Source organism: Mobula birostris, chromosome 6 (assembly GCF_030028105.1).
Source record: "Mobula birostris isolate sMobBir1 chromosome 6, sMobBir1.hap1, whole genome shotgun sequence".
Lineage (NCBI taxonomy): Eukaryota > Metazoa > Chordata > Chondrichthyes > Myliobatiformes > Myliobatidae > Mobula > Mobula birostris.
In genome coordinates this window covers 112789492-112809133 of record NC_092375.1, presented here as the reverse complement: position 1 = coordinate 112809133, position 19642 = coordinate 112789492, and the positions used below count along the sequence as shown (strand labels likewise).

Here is a 19642-nt window from a genome sequence, read left to right as displayed (position 1 = left end):
TTTGCATTGATGATTTGGAAGAGGGGACTGAGTGTAGGGTAGCAAGATTTGCTGATGACACTAAACTGAGTGCAAAAGCAAATTGTACAGAGGATGTGGAGCGTCTGCAGAGGGATATAGATAGGCTAAGTGAGTGGGCCAAGGTCTGGCAGATGGAATACAACATTGGTAAATGCGAGATCATCCACTTTGGAAGAAATAATAGAAGAGCAGATTATTATTTAAATGGTGAAAGATTGCAGCCTGCTGTTGTGCAGAGGGACTTGGGAGTGCTTGTTCATGAATTGCAAAAGGTTGGCTTGCAGGTACAACAGGTTATTAAGAAGGCAAACGGAATGTTGGCCTTCATTGCTAGAGGAATTGAATTCAAAAGCAAGGAGGTCATGCTGCTGTGCAGTTCTGGTCTCCATAATTGAGGAAGGATATACTGGCTTTGGAGGCAGTGCAGAGGAGGTTCACCAGGTTGATTCCAGGGATAAGGGGTTAACCTATGAGGAGCGATTGAGTCCCCTGGGACGATACTCTCTGGAATTCAGAACAATGAGAGGGGATTTTACAGAAACATACAAAATTTTGAAAGGGGTAGATAAGATAGAAGTAGGAAAGTTGTTTCCATTGGTAGGTGAGACTAGAACTAGGGGACATTGCCTCAAGATTCAGGGGAGAAGATTTAGGACAGAGATGAGGAGAAACTGTTTTTCCAGAGAGTGGTGAATCTGTGGAATTCTCTGCCCAGGGAAGCAGTTGAGGCTTCTTCACTAAGATACAGTTAGATAGATTTTTACATAGGGGAATTAAGGGTTATGGGGAAAAGGCAGGTAGATGGAGCTGAGTTTACGGACAGATCAGCCATGATCTTATTGAATGGCGGGACAGGCTCGATGGACCAGATGGCCTAATTCTACTCCTATGCCTTATGATCTATTTTCTGTGAAGGGAAACGAGCAGCCTATGTTCTAAACTCATTGTTTTATTATTTGGACAATACATCATTTATTTTTTATTTCATTTTTTGAGATATGGACATCACCAGCAAGGATAAACATTCATTACCCTCAAGTCAGATCCTTGAATTACTCATATCCTTCTGATGACTGTGTTCCCACAGTTTATTCAGCACAGAAAGAAGCCCTTCCACCAGACTGATCCATGCTTGTCCCATTTAGCCCATAACCTTCTACCCATGCACTTGTCCAACTGGTTCTGTTACACGGAAGAAAAGATTGCCCAGGGTGGGGATGTTTTTAACTATATGCAGTCATTATTTAATTAAGTATACAAGCTCAACTCCATTTTCACACAGTTTAAACATAATTTAATTATTTTACAGGGGATTATTTTTCTATTTCAACACTGAGTTTTGTTGCTCCAGAGGCTCTGTCTGAATTCAGTCATGCAGTTTTATCATGCAGCCAGTCAATAGTGGATCTTTACAACACAAACAAGTTGCCACTCAAAAGTGGTTCACAGGTAACAAAGTACTTTGGAATACCCCATGCTCATTAGTACTCTGGAAATGCAATGTGTACTTATTATGTACATTAAATCAAAGGACTATGTTATGTATTAACACCATGGATGTAGCAGAAAATCTATAATTAGTTCTTTTAAAAAATAATCAGAGGTGTCCTTTAGGGACATGACCTAATTCCCTCCCCATGCAACTACACTTGGTGGCCACTTTATCATATACAGGAGTGGAACTTAGTGTGGTCTTCTGCTGAGGTTTAAGGTACAGTATTGTACGTTGGGAGATGTTTTTCTGCACACCACTGTTATTACGTGATTATTTGAGTTAGTTTTCCCTTCCTGTCAGCTTGAACGAGACTGCTCATTCTCCTCTGAACTCTCTTGTTAACAATGAGTTTTCACCCACAGAGCTGCTGCTCACTGGATGTTTTCATGTATTTCCACACCATTCTCTGTAAAATCTAGCGCCTGTTGTGTGTGAAAATCCTAGAAGTTCAGCAGTTTGAGATACTCAAACCACTCCTTCTGGCACCAACAAACATTCCACAGCCAAAGTCACTTAGATCATATTTCTTCCCCATTCCAATGTTTGGTCTGAACAACTGAGCCTCTTGACTACGTCTGTGTGCTTTTATGCATTGAATTGCCACCACATGATTGGCTGATTAGATATTTGCATTAATGAGTACCTAATAAAGTGGCTGCTAAGTGTACTTTTCAAACAGGACCAAAGGAGGCATCATTTCAAAAGGCAAGAGAATTTTTCCTAACATCCTAGCCCTTAAATGACATCAGAATGTTATACTCAAAATTAGCAACCAAAACTTTACAAATTATTTAATTGAGTAATTTAAGAAAAATGAAAACTACTGACGTTGGAAATGTGAAGCAAACAGCACATGCTGGTCAGTCAGCATCTATGGAGGTAAAAGCAGAGTTCAAATTTCAACTTAAAGACCCGTCTGCCGGTTTTGACAAACTGTCTCTACTGTTTCTTGTTCTTGTTATTTTTTAATTATTATTATTAGGCTATAAAACCTCAGGAGCATTTCATGGCTCTAAGCCTGTATTAGTTGGAGTTTGGAAGAACAAGTGGAAGGAGATCTCATTTAAACCTATAAAATATTGATAGGCCTAGATAGAGTAGATGTGGAGAGGATGTTTCCTAGTCCAGGGAACAGCCTCGGAACAGAAGACATCCCTTTAGAACAGAGATAAGGAGGAATATTTTTCAGCTAAAGGGTAGTAAATCTGTGAAATTCATTGCCACAGATGGCTGTGGAAGGCAAATCATTAGGTATATTTAAAAATGAGGCTCATAAGTTCTTAATTAGTAAGGGTATCAAAGGTTACAGGGAGTAGACAGGGAAATGGTGTTGAAAGAGATAAATCAGCCATGATGGAACAGTAGAACATACTCAATGGGCCGAATAGCCTGATTGTGCCCCTAATGCTTTGTGGTCTTGTATTCGGAGTCTGCATTTATATAGAACCTTATACATCTTTATCGTTTGAAACCACTTTTAAGAGGGTGCAGTTGGAGTTTCTTGATGCAGGTACTCAATCTGAAATGTTGACTATCCAGTTTACTCCAGATGCTGCCTTGAGCTCTTGAGTTCCTCCAGTAGTTTGTTTTTTTCTTGCTTATAGATGCAAGCTTCTGCAATTGCTTGAATCTTTCTGCCCAAATGGTAGGCTCATGTAAATGCACTCAGTTTACAATCATACAACATTAACACTTTGAAACCAGAAATTCCAGGAACAAAAAAAAACTGTTCAAAATAGAGAACAGGGTGATACTGAGAGCACATGCTTCAAACACTTGCAATTCCAGTTTAAGATACCAAGTGTTAGTACCTGACACTCCAAAGCAGTGAAGCAGTGCAGAAACACAGAAATCTCTCTTCAGATTGTCCCATCAACCATTCCTAGGAAACTGGTTAGACATTTGGAATTTTGCATTCAGTTCTGTCACCTGATTATAGGAAGGATGTGGAAGCTTTAGAGAAGTTGTAGCAGATTTACCAGGGTGCTGCCTGGATAAGAGAGGTTGTCTTATGAGGGCAGGCTAAGTGAGATAGGGCTCTTTGGGGCAAAAGAGGATGAGCAATGACGATAGATGTGTACAAGAAGCATAGACAGAGTGAACAGCCAGAGACTTTCTCAGGGTGGAAATGGCTAATACAAGGGGGGATAGTTAAGGTGATTGGAGGAAAGTAAGGGGGAGGGATGTCAGTGGCAAGTTCTTTACACATAATGATGGGTGCATGGAATGCACTGCCAAAGGTGGTGGTAGACGCAGATACACTAAGGACATTTAAGACAATCTTAGATAGGCACATGGATGATCAGCTGGATACAAAACAGAGCTGTCAACCTCAAGGCCAATTCAGTGCAAATGAGCAACAATTCGTTGCTGGAATAAGAGAAAGAAAACTGATGATGCAGCTGGCCATTGTAACAAATATTCTGCCTTTTATCGGTGATAATGAGAGAGACAGCAAATGGCACAGATTTAGAACAACACACTAAACGCTCGAGTAACTCTGTGGATCGGGCAGCATCGATCAAGGAAAAGGGGCAGCCAATGCTTTGGGTTGAGATATTTCATAGGTCTAAAAACAGAGAGCATAAACCAGAATAACAAGGGGTGGTGAGGAAGGGAGAACCCTCATGACCACCAGGACTGAAGGAGGGATTTGATCTGACACCTCGATTGTCCATTTCCCTCCAAAGATGTATCCTGACCTGTTGCATGTTGCTGCCTTTCGTTAGTGTTAAAACCCATCTTCCTTCAGGTTTAGAGAAAAGGACAACTCAAACAAATCTTGGCACATTTCATCCTGTATTTGACCTTTTAGTGGTAAACGCTTCATATACAATATATTTTGGGAAATCCTCGTGAATTCAGGCAGATATGTTTGTTCCAGGTGATCTATAAATAAAGGGACAGGATCTTATATACAGCCACCACCAGTTTTTGAGAAAAAAAATTTCCAATCAAAAAACTGATAGAGATAAATCTATACAGATGCAATTAAAAACTGCTCATCAGTACTTACATTACAACAGATCTGAAAGAATATTTACACTAAGGGGGAATGATTAGTTACAAAAGTTCCCTATTCAAATGCCATGTGCAAAAGTGTGCAGTGAGAGTGCTTCCAAGTTTCATGCAAGTTTCTGGAATGTTCTTCCCTCACCCCTAGATGCCTGGTTGCATGTTGTAAAACATTTCCTGTAGAAAGGAAGAGGGAAAAGGTGGAAGGTATATGGGGATACAGGGTCTACCGCTGCAGGGTTTGGATTTCAGAATGCTATCTACAATTGAAAATATCTTTACGCTTTCGGACCTCTTCCAGGACCCGGGATCTGAAGGATGTCGAGTCTTCGCTGGGTTGCCGCTCGATCCCAAGGGCATCGTGCAAGCTGCTGGAATGAGTCCGCAGAAAAGGGTTGTACTCTTTCTCTTCTCCTATCGTTGATGGGCACTGCAATGATGAAGAGAGACAGCTTAGGGCAGCAGTTGAACTCAGCTCTAGGATGGAAATGGAAGTTTTGCCCAACTATCCAGCGTTTGTTTCTCTTAATGCCTTTAGTTGGTTTATTATTGTCACATTTTCAACAGTTCCCTAGTACGATAAAAATGGACTCTTAACCTTACAATTTAACTCATTATAGCCTTGTATCTTATTGTCTACCTATACTGCATTTTCTTTGTAACGCTTTATTCTGCACTCTGTTATCGACATGCTGCCTGACCCACTATGAGTGCAAGCAAAATGGGTTTTATTTTTGTTGCTTGTTGTATAATAAACCAAGGTACCAAGATACAGCGAGAAGTTTTAAACAGATCATGCCATACACAAATGCATAGGGACAGCAAAAAGGAAAACAAACATTTCACATGCGAATCCATTGGTGCTGCTGAATGTATCTAGTGCTCCCTCCTCTAAATCAGAGACCCAACACAGTCTGTTACATCCATAATTGGGAGGCCAGTCATTTTAATCCCACTTCCCATTCCCACAATGACAAATCTGCTCTCAGACACTTCTATAGCTATGGCCAGACACAAATTGAAGGAGCAATACATCATACAGTAATCTGCAACAATCCATGATGGCATTAACATGGATTTCCCCAACTTCTGGTAACCACTTCCCTTCTGTACCACAACCCTTTTGTTTCCCCTTGTCCCTCTTACCCCTATCCCCCTCACTATTGCCCATCACCTACACCTTTCTCCCTACCTCCTTTCCTTTCTTCCACAATCCTCTCTGCTCTCTTATCTGGTTCCTTCTTCAGCCATTTGCCTCTTCCACGAATTCAATCTCAGCTTCTTACATCACTTTTTCCCCCACTCTAACCTCCCTTTTGTTTCCCTTATCTTTCTTGCCATTCCACACTATCACTGCCTGCCCATCACCACCTCTTCTCTTTATCCCACTGCCCATTCCTATCAGATTCCTTCTTCAGTTTGTCTTTTTCTCTCTCTCTCTTCCCCCCCCCCCCCAACCTTTTAATATGGCTTCTGCCCCTTTTATTTATGGTCCTGATTCAGGATCTCAGCCTGAAACATGGACTATTCACGTCCTTCCACAGATGCTGTCTGACTTGCTGAGCTCCTCCGGCATTTTGTGCGTGTTCCTGCAGAATAGTGCTTCAGTTACGGATTATGTGCAGCACAGGTGGACAAAAGGTGCAAGTGCAAGTCTGGATAGAGATAAAGAGTTCATTTCTCAGTGCATGAGAGCTTCAGTCAAGAGCCTGATAACAGTAGGGAAGAAGCTATCCTTGGGCCTGGTAGTTCACTCTCTCAAGCTTTTGTATCTTTTGCCTGATGGGAAAGGGAAGAAGAAAGAATGTCCAGGTCACCTGTTGGGTCTACAGGATACAATTTCTAAGATTGCAGATGACATCAAACCTGGAGACAGCAGCAATTCGAGGATTGTCATGAACTTCAAGGAGATATGGCCAAGCAAGACTTTAATAAGGAGAAGAGTGAAGTATTATATAAGAGACAATAAAAACTAGGAGGCCCAATACTACAAGAATGGAGAAATTGGAGTTTGCACACAGTTTGCTGAAAGAGGACCCTGGGCTCAGTAAAGAGAGCCAAAATACAGCAGTAAAATGTGTTGAAACTTCATAAAATACTGTTTGGCAACAAGTTGAGTTTTGTGTCCAGTTTTGGGAAGATGTGAGGATGTTAGAGAGAGCCCAAAGGAAATGATTACAGAAATGAAGGACTTCAACTCTGCAGAAAGACAGAAAAGAGGGGATTAAGAAATTTGGTTTATCCCTATCGAACCCCACCAATTTTTAGCAATGCATCATTCTGTCCCGATGCATCAGTTTGGAATGCCAACTGGTCTGTCTGTGACCACAAGAAACTGCAAAGTTGTGGACACAGCTCAGCACATCGTGGAAACCAGTCTCCCCTCCATGAACTCTGACTATGTTGGCTACTTTACTGATGCAACAAGAGTGTAGGTAAAGATTCCACCTACCCTCTACATTCTCTCTTCTCCCCTTTCCCACTGGGCAGCAGATATAAAAGCCTGATAGCATAGATCATCAGGCTCAAGGACAGCTTCTACCCTGCTATTACAAGAATACTGAATAGTTACTTGTAACAAGATGGACTTTTGACCTCACAATTTACTACACACACTTCGTCTACTTACATTGCACTTTCTCTGTAACACCATTCTGCATTATTGTTTTACCTTGTTCTACCTCAATGCCCTGTGTAATATTTGATCTGCATGAACAGTATGAGGACTGTTTTTCTACTGTACACATGACAAATATAAACTAATTTCAATTGTTGTCCTTGGAAGACAGTAAAAGGTTATTAAAAAATCAATAGTATAGTTGGGGGCGGGGGGAGAACTATTCCTAGTGTTGGGAGGGACAGAAAATATAGGTGACTGATGTGTGGATATCTCTTAGGGCAGGGGTCCCCAACCTTTTTTGCACCGCAGACCAGTTTAATATTGACAATATTCTTGCGGACCGGCTGACCGTGAGGGGTGTTCAAGTAGGGTTAAACTCACCTCAACATGTCTTTTCCAGTTAGGGTTGCCAACTTTCTCACTCCCAAATAAGGGACAAAAGTAGCAGTCAAATATGAGACACTTGTGTTTACCCCGAGAAAGACTACCATGACCATGAAGCCTTGCGCGGGCATCTGTGTGGGTGCGTGGCATGCGCATGTGCGTATATGCTGATTTTTCCCCCCCACAAACCGGTTTCGGCTTAATCTTCCCGACTACACTGTACATACATTATTTCTACTTTATATAGGCTGTGCATTTATCATATCATTCCTGCTTTTACTATATGTTAGTGTTATTTTAGGTTTTGTGTGTTATTTGGTATGATTTGGTAGGTTATTTTTTGGGTCTGGGAATGCTCAAAAATTTTTCCCCATATAAATTAATGGTAATTGCTTCTTCACTTTACCCCATTTTGGCACGAAAGGTTTCATAGGAACGCTCTACCTTAGCGGGGGAAATACGGGACAAGGGCGGTCCCGTATGGGACAAACCAATTTAGTCCAATATAGAGGGTGTCCCGGCAAATACGGGACAGTTGGCAACCCTATGTTCAAGTTCAATAGTGCATGACAGGGAATGAGGAAAGGTGCAGCTGACTCAAATCGATTCTTCGCGGCCTGGTAGCACACACTTAGCGGCCCGGTACCAGTCCATGGACTGGTGATTGGGGACCGCTGTCTTAGGGTATGGAATGCACTAATAAAGGGAAGCTGATACAGCTGCTAAGTCCAAGTGCAGCAGCTTGAGTAACTGAAAGGGCAAAGGAGTGATACCAGCCAGATTGTTCGATCACAGAGCCAGTATCCACCTGGGCCAACTTCCTCCTTCTAGAACATAGAACATTACAGCATAGTACAGGCCCTTCAGCCCACAATGTTGTGCCAAACTACTCCAAGATCAATCTAATCCTTCTCTCCTACATAGCCCTCCTTTTTTCTATCATCCATATGCTTATCTAGGAAAGTCTTAAATGTTCCTAACTTTTCTGTTTCTATCACTATCCTTGGCAGTATGTTAAACACACCAATCACTCTGTGTTTAAAAAACCTCTGACATCCTCCAATTTACCTTGTATATACTTTCCTCCAATTACCTTAAAATTATGTCCCTGGTATTAGCCACTTCTGCCTTGGGAAAAGTCTCTGGCTATCCACTTGATCTATGTCCCTTATCATCTTGTACACCTCTATCGAATATGTGCTTGAGACATTCGGTACTTCCTAATCACTTTGTTTTCTCAGGAGGAGGCACAAAAAACAGATCACGAAGCAGTGGCCGTTGTGATTGCATGTCACAATCCACACGTCAAACGTGGATTCTGTACCGGCCTTCCAGAAAGGCATGGAGTGATCATGTCCAGACATAAAGGAGGAGACTATCGACAGAGGGAGACTCGTACTCACAGTACAGTGATTCTGATGCCTCTGCCGCAGAACCCACTCAAGCTTCGTGAAGATAGCAGGGTTGTTCGGCTCAACAGAAGCTGCAAACATCAGGTTATCCTGTGCATATTCGTGACCTGGAGAAAGATCACACACAGTATGAATGTCAAACAACACCTCAAGAACACAACACAACAATAAACACAGAAGATTCTGCAGATACTGGAAATCCAGAGTGACACACGCAAAATGTTGGAGTAACTCAGCAGGGCAGCCAGCATCAACGCAGGAGAATAAACAGCCAACGTTTCAGGCCGAGATCCTTCATCAGGACTGGAAAGGAAGGGGGAAAGAAGTCAAAATAAGAAGCTGGGGGGAGGGAAAGGAGTACAAGCTAGGAGGTGATAGATAGTAAAGGTAAAGAACTGAAGGAGGAATCTGATAGAGGAGAGTAGACCATGAGAGAAAGAGAAGGAGGATGGGCATCGGGGTGATAGGCAGCTGAGGAGATGAGAAGAGAAGAGGGGAGAGTTAGAATGGGTAATTGAAGAGGCAAGGGAGGGGGGGAAAAATACTGGAAGTTAAAGAAATCAATGTCCATGCTATCAGGTTGGAGGCTATACAGACAGAATACAAGGTATAAATCAAATCTTTCAAATCTCTTCTTTCAGTTAGTCCTGACGAAGGGTCTCGGCCTGAAACGTCGACTGTACCTCTTCCTAGAGATGCTGCCTGGCCTGCTGCGTTCACCAGCAACTTTTATGTGTGTTGTATAAATCAGAGGGCTGTTTTGATTAGATGGAAGGTTGAAATGTCTCTAAACTAGGACAAATAATTACTTCCTTCCTTAAGTTAGCAATCAATAAAAAACACCATAAGACCACAAGATGTGGGAGCAGAATTAGACCATTTGGCCCATTAAGTCTGCACCACCATTAGACCATGGCTGATTTATTTTCTCTCTCAACCCCATTCTCCTGCCATCTCCCCAATATCTTTGACCTCTTACCAAGAACCTATCAACCTCTGCCTTAAATATACCCAATGATATGGCCTCCACAGCCATCTGTGGCAATGAATTCCATAGATTCACTACCCTCTAGCTAAATAAATTCCTCCTCATCTCTGTTCTAAAGGGATATCCTTGTATTTTGAGTCTGCCGTCTGGTCCTAGACTCATTAGAAGCATCTTCTCCACATCCACTGTCTAGTCCTTTCAATATTCAATAAGTTTCAATGAGATTCCCCACCCCTCATTCTTCTAAACTCTTGTGAGTACAGCCACAAAGCCATCAAATGCTTCTCACACGTTAATCCCTTCATTCCTCGGATCATTCTTGTAGACCTCCTTTGGATCTCTACAATGCCAATGCATCCTTTCTAGATAAAGAGCCCATGTTCCCAGTTTGGTTTAACCACCAGTATTCTAGTCAGTATGCCTGAAAACAGAAGCAGAAATCTGATTGTGGCTGGCTGAGCTACGATGCCACAGTGAAAGGCTTGAACTCACTTTCCAGCATGTGGGCAGTTGTACAGGTGGACTTCACTGGATCTAACAATGAGTAAGTGAAATAATATACAGTGGTATGCAAAAGTCTGGGCACCCCTGGTGAAAATTTCTATTACTGTGAATAGCTAAGTGGGTAAAAGAGGAACTGATTTCCAAATGGCATAAAGTTAAAGGTGACACATTTCTTTAATATTTTAAGCAAGATTACTTTTTTAATTTCCATCTTTTACAGTTTCAAAATAACAAAAAAGGAAAAGGGCCCGAAGCAAACGTCTGGGCACCCTGTATGGTCAGTACTTAGTAACACCCCCACTGGTAAATATCACAGCTTGTAAACGCTTTCTGTAGCCAGCTAAGAGTCTTTCAATTCTTGTTTGGGGGATTTTCACCCATTCTTCCTTGTTCTGTGAGATTCTTGGGCCATCTTGCATAGACTGCTCTTCTGAGGTCTATCCACAGATTTTCGATGATGTTTAGGTCAGGGGGACTGAGGACCATGGCAAAACCTTCAGCTTGCGCCTCTTGAGGTAGTCTACTGTGGATTTTGAGGTGTGTTTAGGATCATTATCCTGTTGTAGAAGCCATCCTCTTTTCAATTTCAGCTTTCTTTTTTTTAAAAAACAGACTGTGTGATGTTTGCTTCCAGAATTTGCTGGTATTTAATTGAATTCATTCTTCCCTCCAACACTGAAATGTTCCCCGTGCCACTGGCTGCAACACAAGCCCAAAGCATGATCAATCCATCTCCGTGTCTAACAGTTGGAGAGGTGTTCTTTTCATGAAATTTTGCACCCTTTTTTCTCCAAACATACCTTTGCTCATTGCGGCCAAAAAGTTTTATTTTAACTTCATCAGTCCACAGGACTTGGTTCCAAAATGCATCAGGCTTGTTTAGATGTTCCTTTGCAAACTTCTGATGCTGAATTTTGTGGTGAAGATGCAGGAAAGGTTTTTTTCTGATGACCCTTCCATGAAGGTCATATTTGTGCAGGTGTCGCTGCACAGTAGAACAGTGCACCACCACTCCAGAGTCTGATAAATCTTCCTGAAGGTCTTTTGCAGTCAAACGGGGGTTTTTGATTTGCCTTTCTAGCAATTCTACAAGCAGTTCTCTCGGAAGGTTCACTTGGTCTTCCAGGCATTAACTTGACCTCCACCGTTCCTGTTAACTGCCATTTCTTAATTACATTACGAACTGAGGAAACGGCTACCTGAAAACGCTTTGCTATCTTCTTATAGCCTTCTCCTGCTTTGTGCGCATCATATATTTTAATTTTCAGAGTGCTAGGCAGCTGCTTAGAGGAGCCCATGGCTGCTGATTGTTGGGACAAGTTTTGAGGAGTTAGGGTATTTATAAAGCTTTGAAATTTGCAGCAACTGGCCTTTCCTAACGATGACTGTGAACAAGCCATAGCTCTAACAAGCTATTTAAGGTCTGAGACCTTGGTAAAAGTTATCTGAGAGTTCAAATCTCTTGGGGTGCCCAAACTTTTGCATGGTGCTCCTCTCCTTTTTTACCCCCACTCTAAAATTGTACAAAACAAAAATAATACACTAATCTTGCTTAAAATGTTGAAAAGAATATTTCATCTTTAACTTTATGACTCTTGGAGATCAGTTCATCTTCTACTCACTTAACTATTCACAGTAACAGAAATTTTGACCGGGGTGCCCAAACTTTTGCATGCCACTGTAGCACTGTGATTACTCTGTGAGTCAGGTATGATGTTATCCACCAATGCTCCCTCTAATTTGTAATGACCAGTGTGCATAAATCTTGTGCTGTGCAATATTTTGCCCAGTTACATCAACATGTACGCACTGAATTTAAGTGGAAGTAAACCTGAAGCTATTCTAAGGATAATAATCTTTAAATGAACTAGCAGTTCTTCTGCGCTTCACACCCTTTACTTCTTTGGAATTCAGCATAGTGAATCAATAATTTCTTCAATAAAAACAGTATAAATAAGCAAGTTCTAAAATCTGCAGACAAATCATCTCAAACTCCATGTTGAAAACACTGAATCAGAAACTGGAAAAGGAAAAGTGATTGTGTATAATCATGAAAAATACTTAACATGCCAACAAGGTAGAGGGTGACAACCTTCTGTGTGCAGTTTAAATTTCTTTGTGTGCTAATAGCAAAAGATGTGCATGCTCACACCTTAGAGGGAACGTTGCTGTCTACCAGCTGCAAAGACCAATCTAGGATCCATATATTTAGGGTGGATTCTCTTAATAGAGAACATCAGTCCATAATTGTTTAACATGGGAAGGTTGATGCATGGGCAGCCAAAGCATGGTCCTTGACAGATCAGGGGCAGGGACCAGTGGCCTGGAATGCAAAATGGCTGGGGACTGACCCTTCTCTGCTGCAACCTTCCTCCTCCTTCAATGCCATTTTGATGTGCCATCACTTCCACCAGCCCCACCATTGAGGCCTTGGTTACTTCACTCTGTTTGGAAAATCCCCCTTGACCCTACTGCCATGAGAGACCCTACCAGGAGCTGAGCTACAGATGGCATCATTCTTGTGATCTCAGGAAATCAAGTCTTTTCACTGAAATAAGCTGATGATCCTAAGAATATTTCCTAGGGGGAAAAATGCCAACAAGGTACCTACCAAACCTCAGCACAAGGACCAATTTATTCCAGCAAAACTGAAAAGGTAAAGGGGATCCTTTGTGACAATTTCCTCAATTTTAAGCAAAGGATAGAATTTTTGAGTTCATGGAGACAAATAAAGGAAAATGTCTTAATATTTTTTGATACTGGGGAGTCTGGGGGTGGGTTTAATGAGTTGAATGAGCAAGGGTAGAAAGTTCACTGGTAGATTCTTGGAAAAGGCTGCCAGGGGCTGCAATGGAAGTTGAGAGAGGTGTTCAAGAGGCTTTTTAGAATGAACATGCAGTGAATAGACGGACATGGATTACATGCAGGCAGAAGGGATTAATGTAATTTGGCTCAATCTCAGCATTGACATTGTGGGCTGAACGATCTGCTCCTCTGCTCTAATTGTTCTGTTCTACGTTCCATGTTCTAATTGTTTCTTTCTTGTTTAAAAAAAAAACCCACCACAGTGGTTAGTGTAATGATTTACAGCATAGGCTGTAAGATCAAGGCCCAATTCTTGTCACTGTATGTAAGGAGTTTCTACGTTCTCTGCATGACAGCATGGGTTTCCTCCAAGTGCTCTGGGTTCTGTCCACATTCCAAAGACAGAGTTAGGGTTAGTGAGTTGTAGGCATGCTAAGTTGGCACTGGAAGTGTGGTAACACCTGTGAGCTGCCCAGCACAATCCTTGCAAATTTGATGCAGAGTGACACATTTCACTGCATGTTTTGATGTACGTGTGACAAATAAAGCTAATCTTTAAAAATTGTGTCCAATTGTGTTTAATGTATTTTTTTTGAATGCTGCTTATCTGATGCTATTTGTCTGTTATGCTGCAGCAAATGTGTCTTTCATTGCACATTTGCATACATGTACCTGTGCATATGAAAATAACCAAGACTCTGAGTTCTAAAGTTGGCTCTTTATGAGGTTAAATTTAATTTGGTATATTGATCTCCTGTCTATGTCCCTGGACCAGTAACAGGCTACAAAGTCCAAATCCTACCACAGTAAAATGAAGAATTTAATAAGCCAAAATAAAGATGTCAGTAAAGGTGAGAATTAAGCCAGTGGGATGGTGAAAACCATTGGCTTTACCAATGTCCATGAAGGAACACAATTTCCCATCTTTATCCTATATGATTTATACAAGTTGTCTTAGGAATGTAGTTTGAATCTAAAAAGGACCCCCCAAGTCACTTGGGACATGTAATGGGCAATAGATGCTAAATTTGCCAAGGAATGTTCAGATCTGTGAATAAATTAAAAACAAGATTGAAAAACTGTAGATGTAGGAAATCAGAAGCGGAACCGCAAAGTGCTTCAAACTGTCAGCAGGCCTGGTAGTATCCATTAACTGTGAACTTTTCTCCAGATAGTAAAGTCCAAGCCTGGGGCATGGATTTAGTGTGAGAGGGAAAAGATTTAAAAGGGACCTGAGGGGCAACTTTCTCACGTAGAGGTTGGTGAGGTGCCAGAGGAAGTAACTGAGGCAGGTACATTAGTTTCATTCAAGAAGTACTTGGACGGGTACATGGAACGTGGAGGAATAGGGGCCAAATGCAGGAATTTGCAATTAGCTGGGTAAGCACAGTCTTCACTATGGACGTTAGAGTGAAGGACCTCTGAACATGTCCTATTGCTTTGTAATCCCATTAACTGTAAATGGAAAACTAAAAAAGAGATTTTGAAATGATAAATGACTACAAGTGCAGTAAAAAACTTAACAGGTCAGGTTGTGAAATGCTTCAGATGCTTAAATATCCAGTTCACTAATGCCCTTTAGAAAATATAAGTTCACATTTTCTGGTCCCATCTTTAGGTAACTTCACATCCATAGCATTCACCTAAAGTGCAAGCTGTTACCAACATTCTCTGTTTTTATTTTGGTGTTCATTAACAGACCGTTTTAATCCAGGACATTGTTGAGGATGTACCTCTTATACCTAATAAAATGGTCACTGTCTGTATGTACAGGCTCTTCTGCTGCTATACACCATCCACTTCAAGGTTTGACTTATGATACATTCAGAGATGCTCTTCTGCACATCACTGTTTTAACATGTCATTATTTGAGTTACACTTGCCTTCCTGTTAGCTTGAACTGGTCTGGCCATTCTCCTCTAACCCCTCTTATTAACCAGCATTTTCACCAACAGAGCTGCTGCTCACTGGATGCTTTCTTGTTTTTCCACACTACAGTATTCTCTGTAAAATCTAGTGACTGTTGTGTGTGAAAATCCTAGGAGATCAGCAGTTTCTGAGATACTCAAATACCCCAACTGGGACCAACAATCATTCCATAGTCAAAGTCACTTACATCACATTTCTTCCCTATTCTGGTATTTGGTCTGAACAACAACTGAACAGCTTGACCATATCTGCAGGCTTTTATGCCTTGAGTTGCTGTCACATGATTAGCTGATTAGATATTACATTAATGAAGTAAGCAGGTGTAAGTAATAAAGTTGCCACTGAGCATATTTACAAGTTGCAGTAAGTATATTCCCAAAATTGTGTCGCACTTGGTTCCCTAGTTGTCAAGCTGAATGGTTCAGTCCCTCCTCTGCAGTGGATTGGAACATTTTACTCTATTGACACGTCTTGTAAGGGCATGTTACCCTTCTCTGAACTCCAAGATTTAAGAACAGCTTCTCCCCCACTTGAAATAAGTTGAGTAACACAGTACAGGTGTCCCCCGCTTTTCGAAACTTCGCTTTACGAAACCTCACTGTTACAAAAGACCTACATTAGTACCGTTTTCGCTTTCAGAAGGTGTTTTCACTGTTACGAAGAAAGGCAGCGCACGATAAAAGGCAGCGTGCGCCCCGAGCAGCTGCTCTGCCCCGGATTCCGAACGGCATTGCTGAAACACGTTGCATTGAGCAGCCGTTAGCAAGATGGGTTCTAAGGTGTTGGAAAAACCTGAAAGAGCTCGTAAGGGTGTTACACTTAGCGTAAAACTAGACATAATTAAGCGTTTCGATCGTGGTGAACGAAGCAAGGACAAAGTGAGTTTGGCTTGTGGAAGCTGACGAAGATGATGTTGAAGAGATTTTGGCATCCCATGACCAAGAACTGATAGATGAAGAGGAAAGGATAACAATCAAAACTGAATGCAGAAAGTGAAGCAACTGCGTGAGATTTTCGCTGCAATGATGAAATACCACTTTAATCTTGAAAGGGTACATAGGTTTAGGGGATATCTGCAGGTTGGTTTGAGTGCTTACAAACAACTATATGATAGAAAAATGCGCAAGGCTCAGCAGTCAAGCAAGCCTTCCACATCAGCCACAGCAGACGACGAACCTCGACCTTCGACATCGAGGCGGGCAGTCATAGGAGAAGATGAGCTGCCTGCCCTGATCGACGATGAGATGACACCCCCGTGTCCCACCACCCCAACACCCGGGCCCCGGACAGATACTGTACTGATTCGTGAAGAACATAGCAGTAGCCGGGAGGAACACAGCACATCTTTAAGAAAAAAGCCGAAATAAACATGCTAATTAATTAGGTGCCGCCTGGCAAGTAATTGTCGGTCCAGATCAGTGCCGATTTCTGATTGCATTGCTCTGATCTGGGCCGACAATTACGTGTCGGCGGCACCTAATTAATTAGCATGTTTATTTCGGCTTTTTTCTTAACGATGTGCTGTGTGCCTCCTGGCTACTACTGCGTTCTTCGCGGCAATGTATCGGGTTGGCAGCCCGGAGGGTGGGGGCCACTGCACCACCCAGCCTGCGACGACTCAGTCTAACACACCATCACCAGTGTGCTCGGTGCTGTTTTCCCAATTCCAGTAAGTGATACTACACTGTACATACATTATTTCTACTTTACATAGGCTGTGTATTTTTACGTGTTATTTGGTAGATTTGGCAGCTTCATAGTTTAAAGGTTACTGGACAGCGCATTTATGCCAACAGCACTTGCGTGAGGTTTTCTGCCGAGAGCGCTTGTGTGAGACTTTCGCTACGGAGATCTGTGCAGGCAATCATTGTAGAGAAGTATTTCTACTTTATATAGGCTGTGTATTTATCATATCATTCCTGCTTTTACTATATGTTACTGTTATTTTAGGTTTTATGTGTTATTTGGCATGATTTGGTAGGTTATTTTTGGGTCTGCGAACACTCACAAAATTTTCCCATATAAATAAATGGTAATTGCTTCTTCGCTTTACGACATTGCGGCTTACGAACCGTTTCACAGGAACGCTCTACCTTTGGATGGCGGGGGAAACCTGTACCTAAACAAAGTACAAACACTAGAGATTCTGCAGATGCTAGAAATCCAGGCTAACACACACAAAATACTGCAAGCACTCAGCAGGTCAGGCAGCATCTATGGAGGGGAATAAAGAATTGATGTTTCAGGCCAAGATCCTTTATCTGGACTCGGGCCTTTCAGTCCAACACTGGAAAACAAAACTCAGCTGTCACTCAATGAGACGAATGGCCTAATTCTGCTTCTACAGCTCATGGTCACTGACATCAGACTTCTGAACCGATCACCTCTTTCCTTGTGCTGCCACTATCTCAGACTCCTAACACGACCTCTCTCAGTCATTCCATTATCACCTTAGTATTTTGACCTGCACCATCCTGCAGTTTTATATGCATCGTCACATTATTATTACCAGAGTACATGGTCTACTCTGGAAACTTCACCCCAGCTAGGAATTTCATTGCACTGTGGTGTAAATGACAATAAACTAATCCAAATTTGAATCTTCCACCACACAACTAGAATCCAAACTAGGCTATTATCACTGTATTATATGACCCGAAATTTAAAATGTCAGTGAAGCTGAGCTGTTCAAACTCATGACCAGTTGGCAATGGGTAAACAGAAAGAAAGAAAAGAACCTCAGAAAATCCCCACAGTTCATTCAGGAACATGCTCACACTTTTGATTCCCTTTACCTGGCCACAGCAATGTCTCATCCCCTAGGGAGCTTACAACATCGAGTGATGATAGCATCAGCGAGGAGCTCCCTTCAAAAATTCGACCTAAAAAAAGAACGACACAAAAATAAGTCATCAGTAGTCATGTGGTACATGTACAAACACCTAGTCAGGTCTCATTGGTAAGCATGAACTCCCTTCATACAAGGCTGATGCCAAGCACTGGCATTGTAACGCGTTGTGCTAACCATTATACTATCATGCTACTCTTTATTAGATATTACTAAATATTAACTACAGGAACAGCATCTCTTGGAAGGTACTTACCACATCCGGACAGGAACACCAGGTCTCCAGAGAAGAGGCAATTGGGACTGTTGTGAGGTTCCCCATCCAGGACGTAGATCATATGACCCACTGTGTGTCCCGGTGTGAAGAGAGCTTGAAACCGCAAATTACCCACCTCTATTGTCTGCTTGTCCAGAATGGGGCTGAGGAGCAAGAGGAAGAAATGTATCAAGCATTAACAGACCACGGCACTCTATTTACACTCTTAGCATTACCATCAGCAGGAAAATACTCCCTAATTGTGTCAATATGAATTGGGGAGAGAGGCAAGGATCCGTAACAGGATGTTTTGAGCTTCAAATTCAAGCTGTTCAGGGGGATACAAACATAACACTTCTGATCACCTCATTATAGGAAAGAAGGATGTGGAAGCTTTAGAGAGAATGCAGAGGATGCTGCCTGGATTAGAAAGCATGTCTTATGAGCATAGGTTAAGTGAGCTGGGACTTTTCTCTGTGGAACAGAGGAGGATGAGAGACAACTCCAAAGAACTGTAGAAAACACTTTCCCAGGGTGGAAATGGTTAACACAAGGGACATAATTTTAAGGTGATGGGATGAAAGTATAAGGGACTTGTCAGAGGCAAGTTGTCATATTTTATCAGAAACAGAGAGGTGAGTCTGTTAAACACACAACCGGGATGGTGGTAGAAGTTGGTATATTAGAGGTACTTCAGAACCTTTTAGATAGGCACTTGGACAATAGGAAAATGGAGAGCTACGTGGGAGGGAAGAATTAGATTGATCTTAAGAGTAGGTTAAAAGGTTAGCACAACATTGTGGGCCAAAGGGCCTGCCCTGAGCTGCAGTGTTCTATGATTTAAACATCTGAAATATAAACAGAAGTGCTAGAAATACACAGCAAGTCAGGCAGTTAAAGTTTCACGTCAAAATCCCTTCATCAGAGCAGGTAGAATATGGAAACTCTCTCAAAAAATGTTGCCCAAGCTGGGGCTCAATTAACACTGCATTAGATGAAGGATTTTGACCTGAAACATCAGCTAAGCATTGTCCTCCATAGAAGCTGCTCGATCTACTGAGTCGTTTGTGCACCTTGTACGTGTTTATTCTTGTATGTTCCAACTGAAACATCTCCAGTGTAGGAGCAGAAATAGGTCATTTGGCCCACATTTTGGCCAATTTATTATCCCTCTCAACCCTATTCTCCTGCCTTCACCCTGTAACCTTTAATGCCCTGACTAATCAAGAATCTATCAGTCTCCTTTTTAAACTCAGCCAAAGTAAAATTATCAAAGTTAGTAGATGTTATCATTTGTTATCTTATGTTATCTTGACATTCATTTCAATGCAGGAATTTACAGGAATAACTATACATAAACAAAGA

At 41.8% G+C, this 19642-nt stretch overlaps 1 protein-coding gene across 3 annotated transcripts in view; it reads right to left on the bottom strand.

The window, feature by feature from the left end:
- Positions 1–1235: 1235 nt before the first annotated feature.
- Positions 1236–19642, bottom strand: part of pnkd (PNKD metallo-beta-lactamase domain containing) — a 52911-nt gene continuing 34504 nt past the window's right edge. The window contains exons 5-9 of one of the 3 annotated variants that reach the window (XM_072261027.1): positions 18278–18441; positions 17969–18055; positions 8939–9054; positions 4824–4961; positions 1236–4405 (exon numbers count right to left, since the gene is read on the bottom strand). In XM_072261027.1, coding sequence (XP_072117128.1) covers positions 4343–4405; positions 4824–4961; positions 8939–9054; positions 17969–18055; positions 18278–18441 — 568 coding nt within the window. In that variant the 3' untranslated portion in view covers positions 1236–4342. Of the gene's footprint in view, positions 4962–8938; positions 9055–17968; positions 18056–18277; positions 18442–19642 lie in introns of all 3 variants that reach the window. The other 2 variants (XM_072261026.1, XM_072261025.1) reach the window with 2 other exon arrangements.